At 45.6% G+C, this 16,356-nt stretch overlaps 1 protein-coding gene across 2 annotated transcripts in view; it reads right to left on the reverse strand.

Annotated features, from left to right (window-relative positions):
* The window catches only part of NFATC1 (nuclear factor of activated T cells 1), a 1,564,586-nt gene that overhangs the window by 1,520,294 nt on the left and 27,936 nt on the right, over positions 1 to 16,356 (reverse strand). For both annotated transcript variants that reach the window (XM_044066987.1, XM_044066986.1), the window contains exon 2: positions 1,282 to 2,380. In XM_044066987.1, the coding sequence (XP_043922922.1) occupies positions 1,282 to 2,380 (1,099 nt within the window). The remainder of the gene's footprint in view (positions 1 to 1,281; positions 2,381 to 16,356) is intronic.

The following is a 16,356-nucleotide window of genomic DNA, read 5'->3' on the forward strand; positions in this document are numbered from 1 at the left end:
CCTCAATGGTCTCCTGCACCACACGTTAAGTAACTACCTATGAACCTAAGTGGGAATAAATCCTACAAACATGGGAATGGCAGAAAAAGGTACAGTCATGACCTCTGTAAAATAATAAACTTTTGAAAGACTGAATGAACTTGTGAACTGGCATGTCCCCATTTTCAGGCTGCCTTGTAACATTTGAATCAATGCTCTTTGAATGCTAGTAGTCTTCTCCATTGCTGCATTCAGCCAAACCGCAAAAGACACACACACACTCTCACACACACTCTCACACTCACACACTCACACACTCACACACTCACACACTCACACACTCACACACTCACACACTCACACACTCACACACTCATACACTCATACACTCACACTCATACACTCACACACTCATACACTCATACACTCACACACTCATACACTCATACACTCATACACTCATACACTCACACAAACTGCAGAACGTCTATAGAACCAAGTACTGTGATGATTAGTAGACAAACCATAAAGACTTTTTTTTAATATAGTTACTTAAGTTTATATTTCCAGTCAGTTGCCATGACTGTGACCTTCTAAATTCACACTTCTAGTTAGTTGTAATGATTGTGATCTTCATAGGAGGTCCCACAGATTATCAGCTGCTGACTTAGTGTGACACTTATTACTACATACACGTGTGTGTATTAACATGCATGCACAGACATGCACATGTACACATACACATGCACCTACATAATATACAAAGAATAATCTGAAATGTATGCTGATTACCTAACATCTGAATGTAATTTTTTTCTCAATGGGAATAAAAAACAGCCAGATATCATGATGCTATCATAAAAGAGAGCGTAGTGTCTAAAGATACTATTGTGAATGATTTCTAAGAACTGGATTTAAAATAGGAGTCAGGCCCACCCTACAAACAGCTATATGCAGCTACATAGTTACCCTGGAATGTCTGGAATTTCTTTCACTACAATGACCTAATAAAAGGGAAAGTAACACCATGAGCACTAAATATGCAAGTAAATTAATTACAGACTCTAAGTAAAAATAATTAATCCCTTTTAAGACACTCAGAAAATAACTCTCTCAATTTGTTTTGTTTACTCAGTTTTCCTTACCACTATTTATTTTCTTTTTACCTCAAAATCCAAATTACTTTTTCTGCCCTACAGAAACACTGCACTAATCAAAGAAATGGTACAGACTTTATTGCATAAATACGTATTTCAAAAACATTTTTTTGCTGTTTTTGTTTTTTAAAGCAAGATACCTTACCTATGGTACGAAGCTGTAGAAAGCTGTTTTGCTTTGGCCCAAGAATATGCAGGAGGTACAGAAAGGTACTGATCAAAGAAATTCCCCTTCTTATGAAGTTGATTAACAGGAAACTCATCAGGTGACAGGTCAGCAGCTGGTGATATAGTCCCATGTTCATCACCAATTGGTTCAGTCTTTAGTGTCATAGTTGGAGTATGCTCTATTGTTCTCCTGGATTTTAGGGGGATGCCATCATTCAGATCAATGGAGGGGTCAGTGCTGAGAGCATTTATTGCAGCAACAATAGCAGCTGAGCTGGTGTACACTGTAGTGTTTACCATCCAAGGGTCCTCACTAATGCTAACCCGACGAGAATTCTGTGGTGATGGTGTTGGGGAGGGGTGAGGTGAATGACAAGGCTGCCTACCATTCAGGCTGTATTTTCTTTTGCCACATGGGGAGGTCGGACGTGAGGTTCGAGCACCAGGCCACTCATCTGTAACAGTTGCTCCAGGAGATGTGGAAGGAGAATGCCTTGGCGAGTTCAGCGATGTACAGGTTACCATTCCACGGGAGTAGCCATCATCTAATGTTGTGGTTTTAGGAGATACACATGGAGACTGCCATGGTGATGTCTGTGGAGAGTTGTCACAATTAAAAGAGTAGCCAGATTCATAAGACGAAGCTTCAGAATTGCAGCTTCTGGAAGACAAACTACTTGCTGGACTAAGGCAGGACAATGGATCTCTGTATGTATCAGCATTTGGTAAGGTTAGTGTAACAACTGAATTTGATCGCTGAGGTGCTGGAATAGTTTCTTCAATCTCGTTTTCATGGGGAAACAGGTTGCTACTTTGATCTAGTGCCATATAAGATGTAATCTTTATACTAGGACTTTCTAGGGCAGGTGCTCCATTTGACCTGACATTTGGAGTAAGATAATATCCCGAATTTGCACTGTCCACATCACTGTAACTTAAGTGATGATTTGTTTGTGGAACAACTGCCATGACTGAATTTGGTGACGGAGGAACAAGGCAGGATGCAGTAAAAGCTGAACTGCCCACACAGAGATATGGACTACTGATGTCATTTGAAGATGAAAAACTGTAGGATTCTAAATAGAAGAAAACAGAAACACTTTTGTTAGTAAACTGGAAGAAAGAAAGAATGCAATACGTTTACACTTGTTGTATTTGCTGTACCACTTGTCACTCAAATGATTTTTTTCAGATGCTGATCTCCCTCAGGCTAATAGGACAAACATTTTTGTTTTAAGCTTGACACAAGCCAATAGTAGGGGCAGAAATGCTGAGAGTGGTTCCCTCTGTACCAGCTGAACACCAACACTGCAGAAAAAGATCATTCTTCCAGATGCACTTTGAAATTTTGTCACATGTAAGCACAAAACGGAAAACAATCTTCTTTCAGCAGAAGTGGAATAAGCAACTTGGGCACACAAGCCTATAAAAGCTATTATTTCTTAAAATGTTCACATCGTATTCTCCCAATGCATACTGCAATACAGTACAAGAGTTCAAAATTAGTATTTCTGGTATCGAAATCCTAACTGGCTATGTATTTTTATAAGTTCTACATGTTTGCATTTGTCATGTTTACAGCACTAGTAAGCCCACATTGTTAGTTTTAGTGTTGTATTCCGTATTGCTTCTTATTCTTAATGCTGTATTCCGCATGACTTATTTCCTGACAATTCTTAAAGAACCTGCTCTTATAATTCAACACTGACACACTGGTGAGCTGTTTGTTGCTGACCCTCTCATATCATTATCGGAATTCAGGAGTTCTGTTTTAGCTTCGATACCAGTATGCACAACTAATGTTGTGCTAGAGTAGAAAATGGAAGGTAGCTACACTGATAAAAGATTCCTCCTTCCTTCCGTCCTTCTAATCTAGAGACTCTTCCAGTATTTTTTCCATAGAGAGACAGCAGTAAATTTTCAACATTTTCTCTATGGGCATAAATAAGAAGTTATGTACCTACCATAACGTTCCATGTTAGTTGTCTTCTCTCGCCTTCTTTCTTGCTTGATGGGTTCGGAGCCGATCCCTCGGCTCCGACTCGGCACTTGCTTTAGCTCGAGAACTCCTTTTACCAGCTCGAGGCAGCCCCATATCCCATGATGCAAGGCAGGAAGTACCCAGATCTCGTTTGTTGACAAAAGGGCAATAACACCAAGCATAAAAAACTTCCCAAAGGAAGAAGAAACTTACAGATGGAAAAAGGACCAGGTCTGAATGGTCTTTAGCATAACAGTTTCTTACACAAGGTCTGTCCAGGCCAGGGGGAAGGAGGGAGGGTCGCAAGAAAGAAGGCGAGAGAAGACAACTAACATGGAGCGTTATGGTAGGTACATAACTTCTTAATGTTAAGTTGTCAATCTCGCCTTCATTCTTGCTTGATGGGACCGTCCCTAGCACCTCTATCCTGGGTGGCTCAATGGAACAAACTCTTGAGGACTGTAGAGCCAAAACTGGCTCTGTCCCTGGAGGCCAAGTCCAATTTGTAATGGGAAACAAAAGTGTGAGGAGTGGCCCAAGTGGCGCTGCACAAATAGTGTCCAAAGGCAGTCTAGCTTGAAAAGCTGTAGAAGTAGCTAAACTCCTAGTTGAATGTGCTTTAGGTTTTGAGCACAGCTGTTTTCCCCTGATCGTATAAATTTCAGTGATGACCGAAGAAAGCCATCTGGACAAAGTCACTTTAGAAACAGGAAGGCCTTTTTATTATCCGCATAGGAAACAAAAAGTTGATCAGATTTTCTAAATTTTTTGTTCTGTCCAAATAATATCTAAGCTGACGGTGGACGTCAAGATAATGTAGCTTTTGTTCAGCTCTATCTGAATAGTTAGGAAAAATACAGGAGATCAATGGATTGATTCAGATTGTTTTTGAAGCGACCTTAGGTAAAAAGGATGGATTAGTTCTCAAAGATACTCTGTCTTTGTGAAAAATCAAATAGGGGTCGAACCGAAGAGCATGAAGTTCAGACACCCTCCTGGCAGATGTAATAGCCACTAGGAATAAAGTTTTCCAAGAAAGATATTTCAGGGAACAAGAAACAGCTGGCTCGAAGGGGGGAAGAATCAAGGATGTCAGCACTAAATTTAAATCCCACTGAGGAGGATGATTCCTGATTGGAGGCTTTAGTAGGAAAATTCCTTTCAAGAAGGCCCTGCAGAGCCTATGGGACATAATATTATGATCTGCTATCCCGACATGAAAATTAGAAATAGCAGCCAACTGAACTCTGACTGTGGAAGAAGAGGAGCCTGCATGAAAAATCTCTGCTAAGAAGTCCAGAACTGCCTGAACAGGGGCAGTAAAAGGATCAATATTTTGGGCCTTAGCCCAATAAGAGAAACGTTCCATTTGCTTGTGTAAATCCTCCTGGTAGAGGATTTTAGTGAAGCTACTATGATATCTCTAACTGGGTTAGAGATCAAAGGAAGCCTGGCTAAGGAAGGAAGTGGAGCAACCATGCTGTGAGGTTGAGAGAAGGGATTGACCGGTGCAGCTGACCGGATTGGTGAATCAGTAGATCTGGCACTGGGTCCAGATGCCACGGCTGCACCAAAAGGTGATGATGGAGGAACGGGAACCAAACTTGTCGAGGCCAGTAAGGGGCAATGAGAATCAATTTGGCTCTCAAAGCGGTAGCTTTCTGGATCACCTGAGGGATCAGAGGAAATGGAGGGAAGGCATAAAGAAGTCCCTGGGGCCAATCCTGGGTCAGAGCGTCTCTGCTGGGATGGCCTGATAGAGGGAAGAGGCTGATGAAGTCTGCACATTTGCTGTTTTGTGGAGTAGCAAAAGATCGCAACATGGACGACCCCATTCCAGAAAAATCTCTTCCGCTATAGATTGCTTGAGAGACCACTCGTGAGGCATGAGAATAGCTCTGCTCAATCTGTCCGCTATAATGTTGGTTTTCCCAGGGATATGCGTTGCTACCAGAAACCGATGAGAGGAGATCGCCCATTGCCATAGTCTGAGCGCTTCTCGACACAAGGGGTAGGACTTGGTTCCGCCCTGTTTGTTGATATACCAAACTACAGACATGTTGTCTGTGTGGACTGCAATTGTCCCTACGGGAAGAAAGTCGTTGAGGGCTTGCAACGTTAAAAGCACTGCTCTCATCTCCAGGACATTTATGTGCAGATGGTACTCGAGCGGTTGCCACGTCCCATGAACCATCCTGCCCTGATAATGACCCCCACCCGATCAGGGAGGCATCCGTGGTGACAGTGGCTATCGGGACGGAGGTACAAAGCACCTGCCTTGGTGAACCTGAGACGATGTGATCCACCAAGCAAGATGTTCTTTGCATGTTTGTGTCACCAGAATCTGGTGACGCATTGGGAGTTGCTGGTATGACCACTGTGTGAACAGCATCCACTGAAGGAGGCGCATGTAGAATCGAGCCAGGGGAAGAAGAGTAATGGCCACAGCCATGAGACCTAATACCTTTAGAACCATTCTGGCCTGTACCTTCTTGCTGGCCAGAATGATCCTGACATGAGTCTGAATGTCTGAAACTCTTTGTTCTGTAAGGGTAGCTGACATCGAACAGTGTTTAAGTTTGCCTATGAAGGTAATAGACTGGCAGGGCGATAAGGATGACTTTTGAAGTTGACTGAGATGCCCAAATGAGAACAAAGGTCTATTGTGTAATCCCTGGCTTGTATAAGCTGATGCCTGGAGGTGGCTGACAGGAGCCAGTCGTCGAGATACGGAAACACCTGGAATCCTTGACGTCTCAGGTGAGCCGTGACCACTGCCATGCATTTGGTGAACACTCTGGGGCTGTAGTGAGACCAAAGGCAGGGCTCTGAACTGGAAATGACTGGACCCCAGCCGAAGCGGAGAAATCTCCTGGAGCGTCTGTGAATTTTGATGTGATAGTACGCATCCTGAAGATCTATTGAGCACATCCAGTTGTCCTTCTGTAAGAAGGGCAGAATTGACTGAAGAGTGACCATTCGGAATCTTGTCTTCCTGACAGACTTGTTGAGTCTGCTGAGATCCAATATTGGTCTCCAGTCTCCCGTCTTTTGGGGACCAAAAGAACCTTGAGTAGATTCCGGCTCTGAATGGTCTATTGTAACTGGCTGAATGGCTCTTTTGCAGTAGTTTTGCGATTTCTAACTCTGCAATGTCCCTTAGACCGGGTGGTACATCTGGAAGGGAACTTGAGGGGAAGGGACTTTCCTCGAAAGGAATTATGTAACCCTTGGATATGATCGACTGTACCCATCTGTCTTGAGTGAGGGAATGCCAGGCTTCTGGGTACAGTGATAATCTTCCCGACTGCCTCCAAGGAGGGACAGCCGGGCAACACCTCAGGGATGCTGAAAAGGCTTCTCAGGAAGAGATTCCCTGTTGCCCTGGTTCTTCGGACCCCCTCTGCCTCTAGAGCGGCGTCTGTTGTTGTTACCCCTCTGCCTCTAGGGGTAAACTGACCACGTGAATCGGCGTGACTCCTTGGGATTTACGGAACCACATCTTCCCACCCTTCTGTCCTTTGGGATAAGGCCTAGAAGGGGTGGAAAACGGACTCCAACAGCAGAAAGAGTCTTGCCGTCCTGCTCACACCTGGTCAAGGTCTCCTTCACCTGAGGGCCAAACAAAGCTGACCCATCAAAGGGAGAATTTGTGAAGGACGCCTTAAAGGGATCCCCAAAATCACATAGCCGCATCCAGGCTTGGCGTCTAAGAGCCACACCTGTGCCTGCGGCTCTACTCGCTCCATCCGCAGCATAAGATATTAGCCGCATGGAGGAGTTAGCAATGGAATTGAGGGTTCCTAGCTGCGAAGCAATCTTTTCTTGGGCCCCTGCAGCTGTAGGATCCTGAACTACTTCTCCCAGCTCCTTCAGGATATCTCTCTGGAGTCTGGTGAAGTGACAAAGATAATTCAGCGAACGCATAGCAAAGGTCGCTGAGGAAAACATCCGCTTGCCGTACCTATCCATGGTCCTAGAGTCCTTATTAGGAGGATGGACGGCACGGAAGGATCTGCAAGTTCCTTTTGGTGGCCGCAGCCACCACCATGGCATCAGCAGGGACACCTTTGGTAAGGAATTGTTTGTCACTAGGGGCAGTAATAAATTTAGAAGGCCTCCTAGGGACTGGCTCTACAGAGTCAGGAGCTGTCCACGCCTTTCGTGCAATAACCTGCATAAGGGGTCGAAGGCGGAGACACCCAGGAGGTGGAGGGCCGAGATCCAAACGCCTCTAGGTATACTGACTCATCCTCAGAGGGATTGTTGGTGGGCCAGTTTCCCTCTGTTTCAGAAGTTCTAGGATGTCTGAGAAGGAGACATCCTCAGAGGGGATCTAGGGGATCCCTCTGACTCATCAAAGTCAGTATCCAGTGACAGACTCAGGGAGTCTACATGCTTCCTCTTACAAGTCCTCTTCCTAGGAGGATCTCCCGAAACATCAGGAGAATCCTCGGAAGAGGGGAAATTCCCAATGGGGAAACCTGAGGCGGAGGATCTCTGGGTCCTGTAGCAAGAGAAGTGGCAGAGATGTCAACAGGTACAATAGAGGGAGGAGCTACGGGAAGAGACTGCTGACTGATACCAGTGGCCAGTACACTCTTCATCACCTCGAATGCTCCCTCCCAGGCAGGTCCGAGAGAACCCGCTCCAAGAGCTAGGAACTCCAGGGGCCACCGAAAGGAAGTCTCGAGGCAGATGTCGGAGCCGAGCTCACCAAGGCCGAGGCTCCAAGGGAAGAGCGGGCTCGGACAAGGGTCCGATGCCACTCACCCCTCGGAGGAGACCATGGAAGCCCGACCACGAATCCCTCTAAGGAAGAGGAGATAAGAGTAGGGGCTGAAGGGACAGAAGGAGGTATCCGTCCTCCAGCCGTAGCAGTAACCATGCCGAAGACTCCAACTCCAAACTCTGGGGTAGAGTCGAAGGAGGAACAGTAACGGGGTGTGGACCAACAGTCGTCTGCTGAGACGGACTGTGTAGCATTTGGGCCAGTACCTGTGACTTGAGCAATCTACTGACCACTCTCTCTAGGTCATGATCTGACAACCTGGATGACCTTGAAGATCGGCTCCGATGGCTCCGCTCCGATAGAAGAGGCGAAGTCGGAGCCGAAAGTATCGGCTCCAAGGAAGGAGACCTCGACCTCTTCCTGGAATGGGCCATCGGAGCCGATACTACTGATCCTGTCGGCACCGATTTCGGAGCCGGCAGAACGCTCGATGTATCGGCTCCAGCCGAGCCGATACAGCTACAAGGTAACGGTGTCGGAGCCGATCGGAGCCGACACCGATGCCTGTGCCACATGGGTGTCGGAGCCGATCGGAGCCGACACCGATGCCCGTGCCATGTGGGTGTCGGAGCTGATCGTAGCCGACACCACAGTGGTCAAAGCAGATTCGGCACCGATAGCCATCGGCGCCGAAAGCTTTGTGGATCCAGAATCGGCTCCAGCCGGAGCCGATCTCGACTCTATACGAGTCGGAGCCGAGGCCGCAGGCTTAGAAAAAGGTTAAATTTAAAATTAAACTATCAAAAATTAGTTTTAACTAAAAAAAGGGGCTTAAATATCACAAATGTGAACAACTTACCAGGAGCTGGTAAAGAGAAGACCTCCCAAGCGAAGCGGCAAACGAGATCTGGGTACTTCCTGCCTTGCATCATGGGATATGGGGCTGCCTCGAGCTGGTAAAAGGAGTTCTCGAGCTAAAGCAAGTGCCGAGTCGGAGCCGAGGGATCGGCTCCGAACCCATCAAGCAAGAATGAAGGCGAGATTGACAACTTAACATTAATTCTTGCTTAAACAGTATACAAATCACATCAGATGAAAAGCGTTTTAAAATATGTTTATTTACTACCCTATTGAGTGCAAAATGCAATTACTGTTGCACATGAAGCTATATGAGCAAAGGAACCACCAAAAAAAACACAGGCCCCAACACTGCTGATGTAGATAAGTTGTTACATCATTTAAGTAAAAACACATAGGTTTTCCAACATATCTTACTCCATAGCTGCATTTCTGAGATAATCAGTAACAACTACATGGGTCCATAAAATTAAAGTTTTTAAACATCATTTGTCTTCAGCACCTTATAATTAAGAAATAAGCATATCTCACTGTCAAATCATGACTTGCAATGGTGGTGGACAACAACAGTAGTGAATAAATGCATGTGGTCACGAAAGAGACACAACAGATAAAAAAATAATAACAAATACATTTTGCTGATTAGTTACAGAATAAGCTGCAGTCCTACATACACACTCTGCCTGGTCAAAGTATAGCTCTACGCCTGTACCATGTATACTGGAATCAATTCACTGTTTTGGGCTCTACTGCCTCTTCAAGAAGACAGTTCCATTAATCTATCACAGCTCTCAACCTCTTAGCACAACAAATCTGGACAAAGCCAAAAATAATGGGGGACAAAGCCTCAAAAATAAATTTTAAATACTGCTCATATAAACTTAGAAAGTTTTTAAAATAAAGGTTCTTGTGTTACCATGCATTTTCTGAAGGATATAAAGTCTGCAACTCAAATGAATGTCATTATTTAGTGAATTCAAACCTCACCGATTTGCCACAAAAATAAAAAAAAAAAAATCACAATTTTTTTGAGGAACAGACCAAAAATATGAGGCGTTCTGTGAAAATCTGTATAGTTGAGAGGTATGTGCACCACCCTTCCAGTGATATAATATTTCTTTGTATCCACCCTCACCCTTTCATCTTACACCCTCCAACCATGAATTCTCATGATTATATGTCTCTGTTTTTTAACATAACATTCATCTGGACTTCAAAGTACTTAAATGTTTCTGTTCCACATACCTCATTTACAAGACACTACATATATTTAATTATTCTCGTCTCTGCAGTGATGAATTCTGACACCATCCACAAACCTTTTTGATGTTCTCCTCTGAACTGTCTTTGTACCAATATCTTTTTTATTAAAAAATTATTACTGAATTATTTCAACAGTACAAGGCATATCAAACTCTTATAATCACCACCATATGGCCTTGATGCTATATGTATTCATGTGCATTAATGAAATGTTTTAAGCATACTACTTTGCAGTCAGCTATAAGTTATATAAAGAAGTTATGTACTCACCATAACGTTCCATGTTTGTCGCCCATCTTGCTCTTCATTCTTATATATGTGTTCTCAGCCGATCCTCTGCTCCGACTCAGCCTTTTTGCAAGCTCAAAGTCTACCAGTTGGCTCGTGGCTAGGTAGGTATCCAATGGTACACCAGTACAATCTCCAGATCTTGTTTGCTGCTAACTATAGAGAGAAAGAACAAACACTATCCAGAAAGAAAAACAATAACAAAAGGTTTCCAGTTATTAAGAAAAAAATGTTTCTGTCTCCAGATCCTTCCACGAATGGGGTAGGAGGGTGGGTTCATAAGAATGAAGGGCAAGATGGACTACAAAGATGGAACGTTATGGTGAGTACATAACTTCTTTATATTCTGTAGTCCTATCTCGCCTTCATTCTTACATATGGGACAGCGTCCCTAGCACCTTTTTCTTGGGTGGCTCACGGAAAAAAACTACTGAGTACCGTGGAACCAAAGGAGGCTCTAACCCCTTGAGGTCAAATCCAATTTGTAATGAGTAATAAATGTGTGAGGGGTAGCCCATGTTGCTGCTGCACAGATATTATCAATTGGAACCCTGGCTTGAAAAGCTGCAGAAGTAGACTGAGATCTCGTGGAAAGAGCCTTAATTTTGAAAGGTAAAGGCTTACCATCAGAAGAATAAATGTAAGATATACAACTGGAGATCCAATTAGAGAGGGTCACTTTGGAAACCGGGAGACCTAATCTGGAGTCGTAGAAGGAAACAATTGCTCTGACATCCTGAATTCCTTGGTCCAATGTAAATAGAACCGTAATTGCCTGTGAACGGCCAACTGATGGAATCTGTATTCTGCTTGTTTGGAATGATTAGGGAAGAACACTGGAAGCTCTATAGTTTGGTTCAAGTTGTTATGGAAGCACACCTTGGGGACAAAGTATGGATTAGTATGAAGAGATATTTGATTTTTCACAAAGACAGAGTAAGGGGGTTTGACAGACAGTGACTGTAACTCTGAAACTCATCTAGCAGATGTGATTGCCACCAGAAACAAGGTCTTCCAAGACACAAATTTCAAAGCAGACGTATGAGCTGGCTCAAAGGGTGGAGATGTTAACTTGGGATATTCAAATCCCATGAAGCAACCGGTTCCTGAAAGGGATGTCTAAGCAAAGTGGCACCTTTAAGGAAGGTCTTACACAATCTGTGTGACATCAGACTGGACTCCTGTTGACCCGAATGGAAATTTGAAATTGCTGCCAACTGAATCCTAATTGTAGCTGCAGCAGAACCCTGGTGAAAAAGTCCATACAATAATTCCAATACCACCAGAATAGATGCAGTATAAGGGTCAACATTCCTTTCCTCAGCCCAGATAGAAAACATTCTCCATTTGCTTATGAGAAGATGTAAGAATGTAAGTCACAGAGGGTGAGAAATCATGAAGCCTGACTAGGGATAGAACTGGAGCAGCCAAGCTGTCAAACTGAGGGTGTGAAGGCTGGGATGAAGACAGCCTGACATGTGCGTCAACAGATCTGGCACTGGGCCCAGAGTCCATGGGTCATCTAGTAGGTGAGGCCCGTGGAAGGGGAACCAAACCTGACAAGGCCAGTAAGGACTGATGAGGATCAACTTGCTTCCCAACAGTTTTGCTTTTTGAATAACCTTGGATATGAGAGGAAAGGACGGGAAAGCATAAAGGAGGCCCAGGGGCCAATCATGAACAAGTGCGTCTCTTGGTGACTCTACCGGAGGGGGGATAAGGGAGAAATAGCTGCTGCATTTGGAGATGATCGGGCTGGCAAAAAGATCGCAGCAAAGCTGTCCCCATCTGCAGAAAATCTGTTCCGGCCTTTCCTGCTTCAGAGACCACTCATGAGGCATCAAGATTGCCTGGCTGAGTTTGTCAGCTAACACGTTGGTTGTCCCCGGGATGCGTCGCCAGAAGAAAGCACTGGGAAGATATCGCCCATTTCCAAACCCGAATGGCCTCCCGACAGAGTGGGTATGATCTGGTACTACCTTGTTTGTTGAGATACCATACTACCGACATATTGTCTGATTGTATTGCAATCATCCCAAGAGGAAGAAGGTCTTGGGAGTGCTTGCAACGCCAGGACTACTACCCTCATCTCTAGGGCATTGATATGCAGGTTGGCCTCGTGATCTTGCATGTGCTTTGGACAGTCCTGCCTAGATAATGCCCCTCCCACCCTATCTGTGAGGCATTCGTGGTCACAGTGGCAATGGGCTGGCAAGGAAGGAATGGGGAGCCTGTCGTTAACTGGTTGAATTGGATCCACCAACAGAGGTCCTTCTTGCAAGACTCTTAACAGGATGTGGTGGCATAGAGGCAGTTGTTGGAAGAACCACTGGGATGATAGAAGCCATTGAAGAATCCACATGTGTAGTCTGGCTAAAGGTACTAGTAATATGATGGAGGCCATGGCCCCTAGAAGTTTCAGTAAAGTCTTTGCCTTGACTTTTCAGAGGGGGAGAAGATGGTGAATTTGTTGTACAAGATTCTGTACCCTTTCTAATGGAAGATGAGCCAACATGGCTACTGGGTCTATTTCTGTGCCTTTAAAAGTTACAAATTGAGAGGGCGATAAGGCAGACTTTACCCAATTTATAGTAATCCCCAACTAAGCACAAAGTTGGATAGTGGCATCTTTGGTTTGAAGAAGTAGATACCTGGTGGGGGCAGTCAGGAGCCAGTCGTCCAGATACGGAAACACTTGGAATCCTAGACATCTCAGGTGAGCTGTCACTACTGCCAAACACCTAGTGAACACCCTGGGGGCTGTAGTGAGACCAAAGGGCAGAGCACAAAACTGGTAGTGACTGGCTCCCAGCTAGAAGCGTAGATGGCTCATCGAAGCTCTGTCCATTTTTATGTGGTAGTACGCATCTTGGAGGTCTATTGAGCACATCCAAGTGTCTTTCCCTAACACAGGGAGTATAGACTGCAGTTTCACCATCCAGAACTTGTCTTTCTTTACGGATTCATTTAGTTTGCTGAGGTCCACGATGGGCCTCCAGTCCCCTGTACATTTTGGCACTAAAATGAATCTGGAGTAAGTCCTGAATCCTACTTGGTCTGCGGGGATGGTTTGGATGACTGTTTGCGAGCAACTTGTTCACTTCTACAGTTGCTTGATCCCTGTGATTGGGTGAAACATCTGGGATCCTGTTGGGAACATGAGGTGGAAGAGAAAAGGGTATGGAGTAACCACTGGTGATAATTCTTTGTACCCATCTGTCTCAAGTGTTATCTAGCCAGGCTTCCAAATACAAAGAAATGTGACCCCCAACCAGCTCCAGAGAAGCACAGTTGAGCCCCCCATCAGGAGAGCTGATAGGGCCGGCCTCGTCGAAATGAATCGCAGCCTCCCTGGTTTTGCGGTCCACCCCTGCCTCTAGGGTGACGTCTACCATTCGCTCCTCCTCCTCTGCCTCTGAAGGAGGAGTCACCCTATGCATCCTGGAAAAACCTCTGGGACTTATTGAACCACATTTTACTACCTCCCTGATCCTTGGGATATGGTCTAGAGGGGACGGCAAAACGTACTCCCACTGCAGAGAGAGTTTTCCCTTCTTGCTCACACCTGGTGAGTGTGACTTGTACCTTAGGTCCAAACAATGAAGAACCGTCAAAGGGGGCGTTGGTAAAAGTAGACTTGAATGGCTCCACAAAATTACACGTGTGCATCCTTAGGGAAGCACCTGAACCTGCTGCCCTGCTTGCTCCATCGGCTGCATAAGAGATCAGTCTCATGGATGAGTTAACAATGGAATTCAAGGTGGACAACTGAGCAGACACTTTATCAGGGACTCCTTCAGTGGATGTACCTTGTAGGGTCTCTCCTAACTCCTTTAGGAGATCTCTCTTAAGTTTTGTAAATTGTGTTAGGTAGTTCAGCGATCTGAGAGTGAATGCCGCTGACGAAAAGATACGCTTCCCGTATCTGTCCATTGTTCGCGACAACTTGTTCGGCGGATGGACAGATGAAGAGGTCTCCACTAGTTCCTTCTTAGTGGCCGCCGCCACCACCATGGCATCTATGGAAACACCCTTTGATAAATATTCCTTCTCCTTGGGGGCTGACAGAAATTTATTACGTCTCCTGGGGACTGGCTGCACAGCATCAGGAGTATCCTACACCTTTCAACTAACAAGCTCTAAAAGTTCGTCTAAGGGTGGAGACACCCAAGAGGCTGAAGGTTGAGACCTGAAAGCCTTCAGGTACACCGACTCCTCATCAGAAGGGGTAACATTGGGCCAGCCGCACCTCTGCTTGAGGCTTTCTAAGGTGCCCACAAAGATGACATCATCAGAAGATGACTTGGGGGACCCTTCTGACTCCTCGAGGTCAGTGTTGGAGGTAAGAGACTCATCCTGGGAGTCTACATGCTTCCTCATGCAGGTCCCCTTCCGAGGGGGCCCCTTGGAAGAGTATTCCAGGGAGGTCTCGGAAGAATGGGGGTCACCAGCCAGAGGCTCATGAGGTTGCAGGTCTCTGCTGTCCAGAGAGGGAGTAAGTGCTGAGACAGAAGTCGGTGCCCAAGGGGGAAGAGTGTCAGTACCCCTGGGTGGAGCTGATGATCGGGACAGCACACTCCTCATGATCCCAAAGGCCGACCTCTCTGGCTCCAAAGACCTCCCCAGCTCCGAGGAGACGGAGGAAGCCATCGGCTCCAAGACAGATGAGGGTCCGAGCTCACCCTAGCCGGCGCACCGAGAGCGAGACTCGGAACCGAAGAAGTCAAGTTCCAGGAGTCCCTGTTGGGGCCGACTGGGGAGCTTCAGCTCCTAGATACCATGGATGACACCAAAGGTGTCAGAGTGGAACTCGGCTCCGAGACAACCTCAACTGGAGATGGAACCGAGGGCTCCACAACTAGCGGTACTGACACTCCAGCTCCGAAAACCCAACACAGCTTGGAGGAGGAATCACAGAAGGTGAAATAGATTCAAGTGGCTCCGGAACAGACTGGGTCGGAGCCAACAGCATTTTGGGTACGGCAGATGACTTCAGGAGTCTCAGCACTACTCTCTCCACATCTTCTTCGGATAGGCTCCTGGAAGATCTGGAAGACAGTGTAGGAAATCTAGACCTCTGTAATATAGGGGACCTTAGTGTACAGGAGACTGGCAAAGGATCTCTAGACTGGCTCCGATGTCTGCTATCAGTGATCGGCTCCGAACTGCCTGGTGCCAACACTGAAACCATAGCAGCAATGGCCTCAATCGGTTCCGAACTCAGTGGAGCTGAGGAGGAAGAAGACTTGTCTGGTTTGGAAATTTTGGGAGGCGGTTCCAATGCACAAGATGGCACCGGGGAATGCCTCTTAGAAGGTTTTGTCTTTTTTTTCTTGGAACCATGTGATTTAGAGGAGGACGAAAAGCTGGTTAGGTCTTCCTCAAAAGAGGGCTTAAGGAGATCTTTTATCATCAGTTTATTCTTTCACTCCTGTAATACCCCGGCACTGGACGAGTGACAAAACAAACACGTTTCTTGTAAATGGATGGCCACAAGGCAAAACACACAGTTACTGTGGCCATCTGTAATAGACATCTTTTACAAGCATTTCACACACTTTTTAAACCCCGAGGGTTTATGTTATTTTACCTCCTTAGACATATCACTGAAGATGCAGCCAAAAGGACACAGCCAAACACACAGAGAGAGGACAAGGTCCTCTAACTTAAACGGGCCTAGCCCTTACCGCACTAGCAATCACACAACCATGAGGACTAGGTTCTCTAACTCAAATGGGCCTAGCCATGAGTAGAAAAGGAAAGGAAGAACCTAGGTCCTCTAACTCAAACGGACATAGAATGAGGATAGAAAGGTCAGAAATAGCAAATTTACTTACACACAGAAGAAAGAGCATCTATACAAGAACTATGCCTTTAAAACGATAAGGGTTGACAAATCAGGAACCCTTGTCAGCTAAGATAAATCTGAC

This window comes from Protopterus annectens, chromosome 3.part1, assembly GCF_019279795.1.
Source record: "Protopterus annectens isolate FY-2018-M chromosome 3.part1, PAN1.0, whole genome shotgun sequence".
Lineage (NCBI taxonomy): Eukaryota > Metazoa > Chordata > Ceratodontiformes > Protopteridae > Protopterus > Protopterus annectens.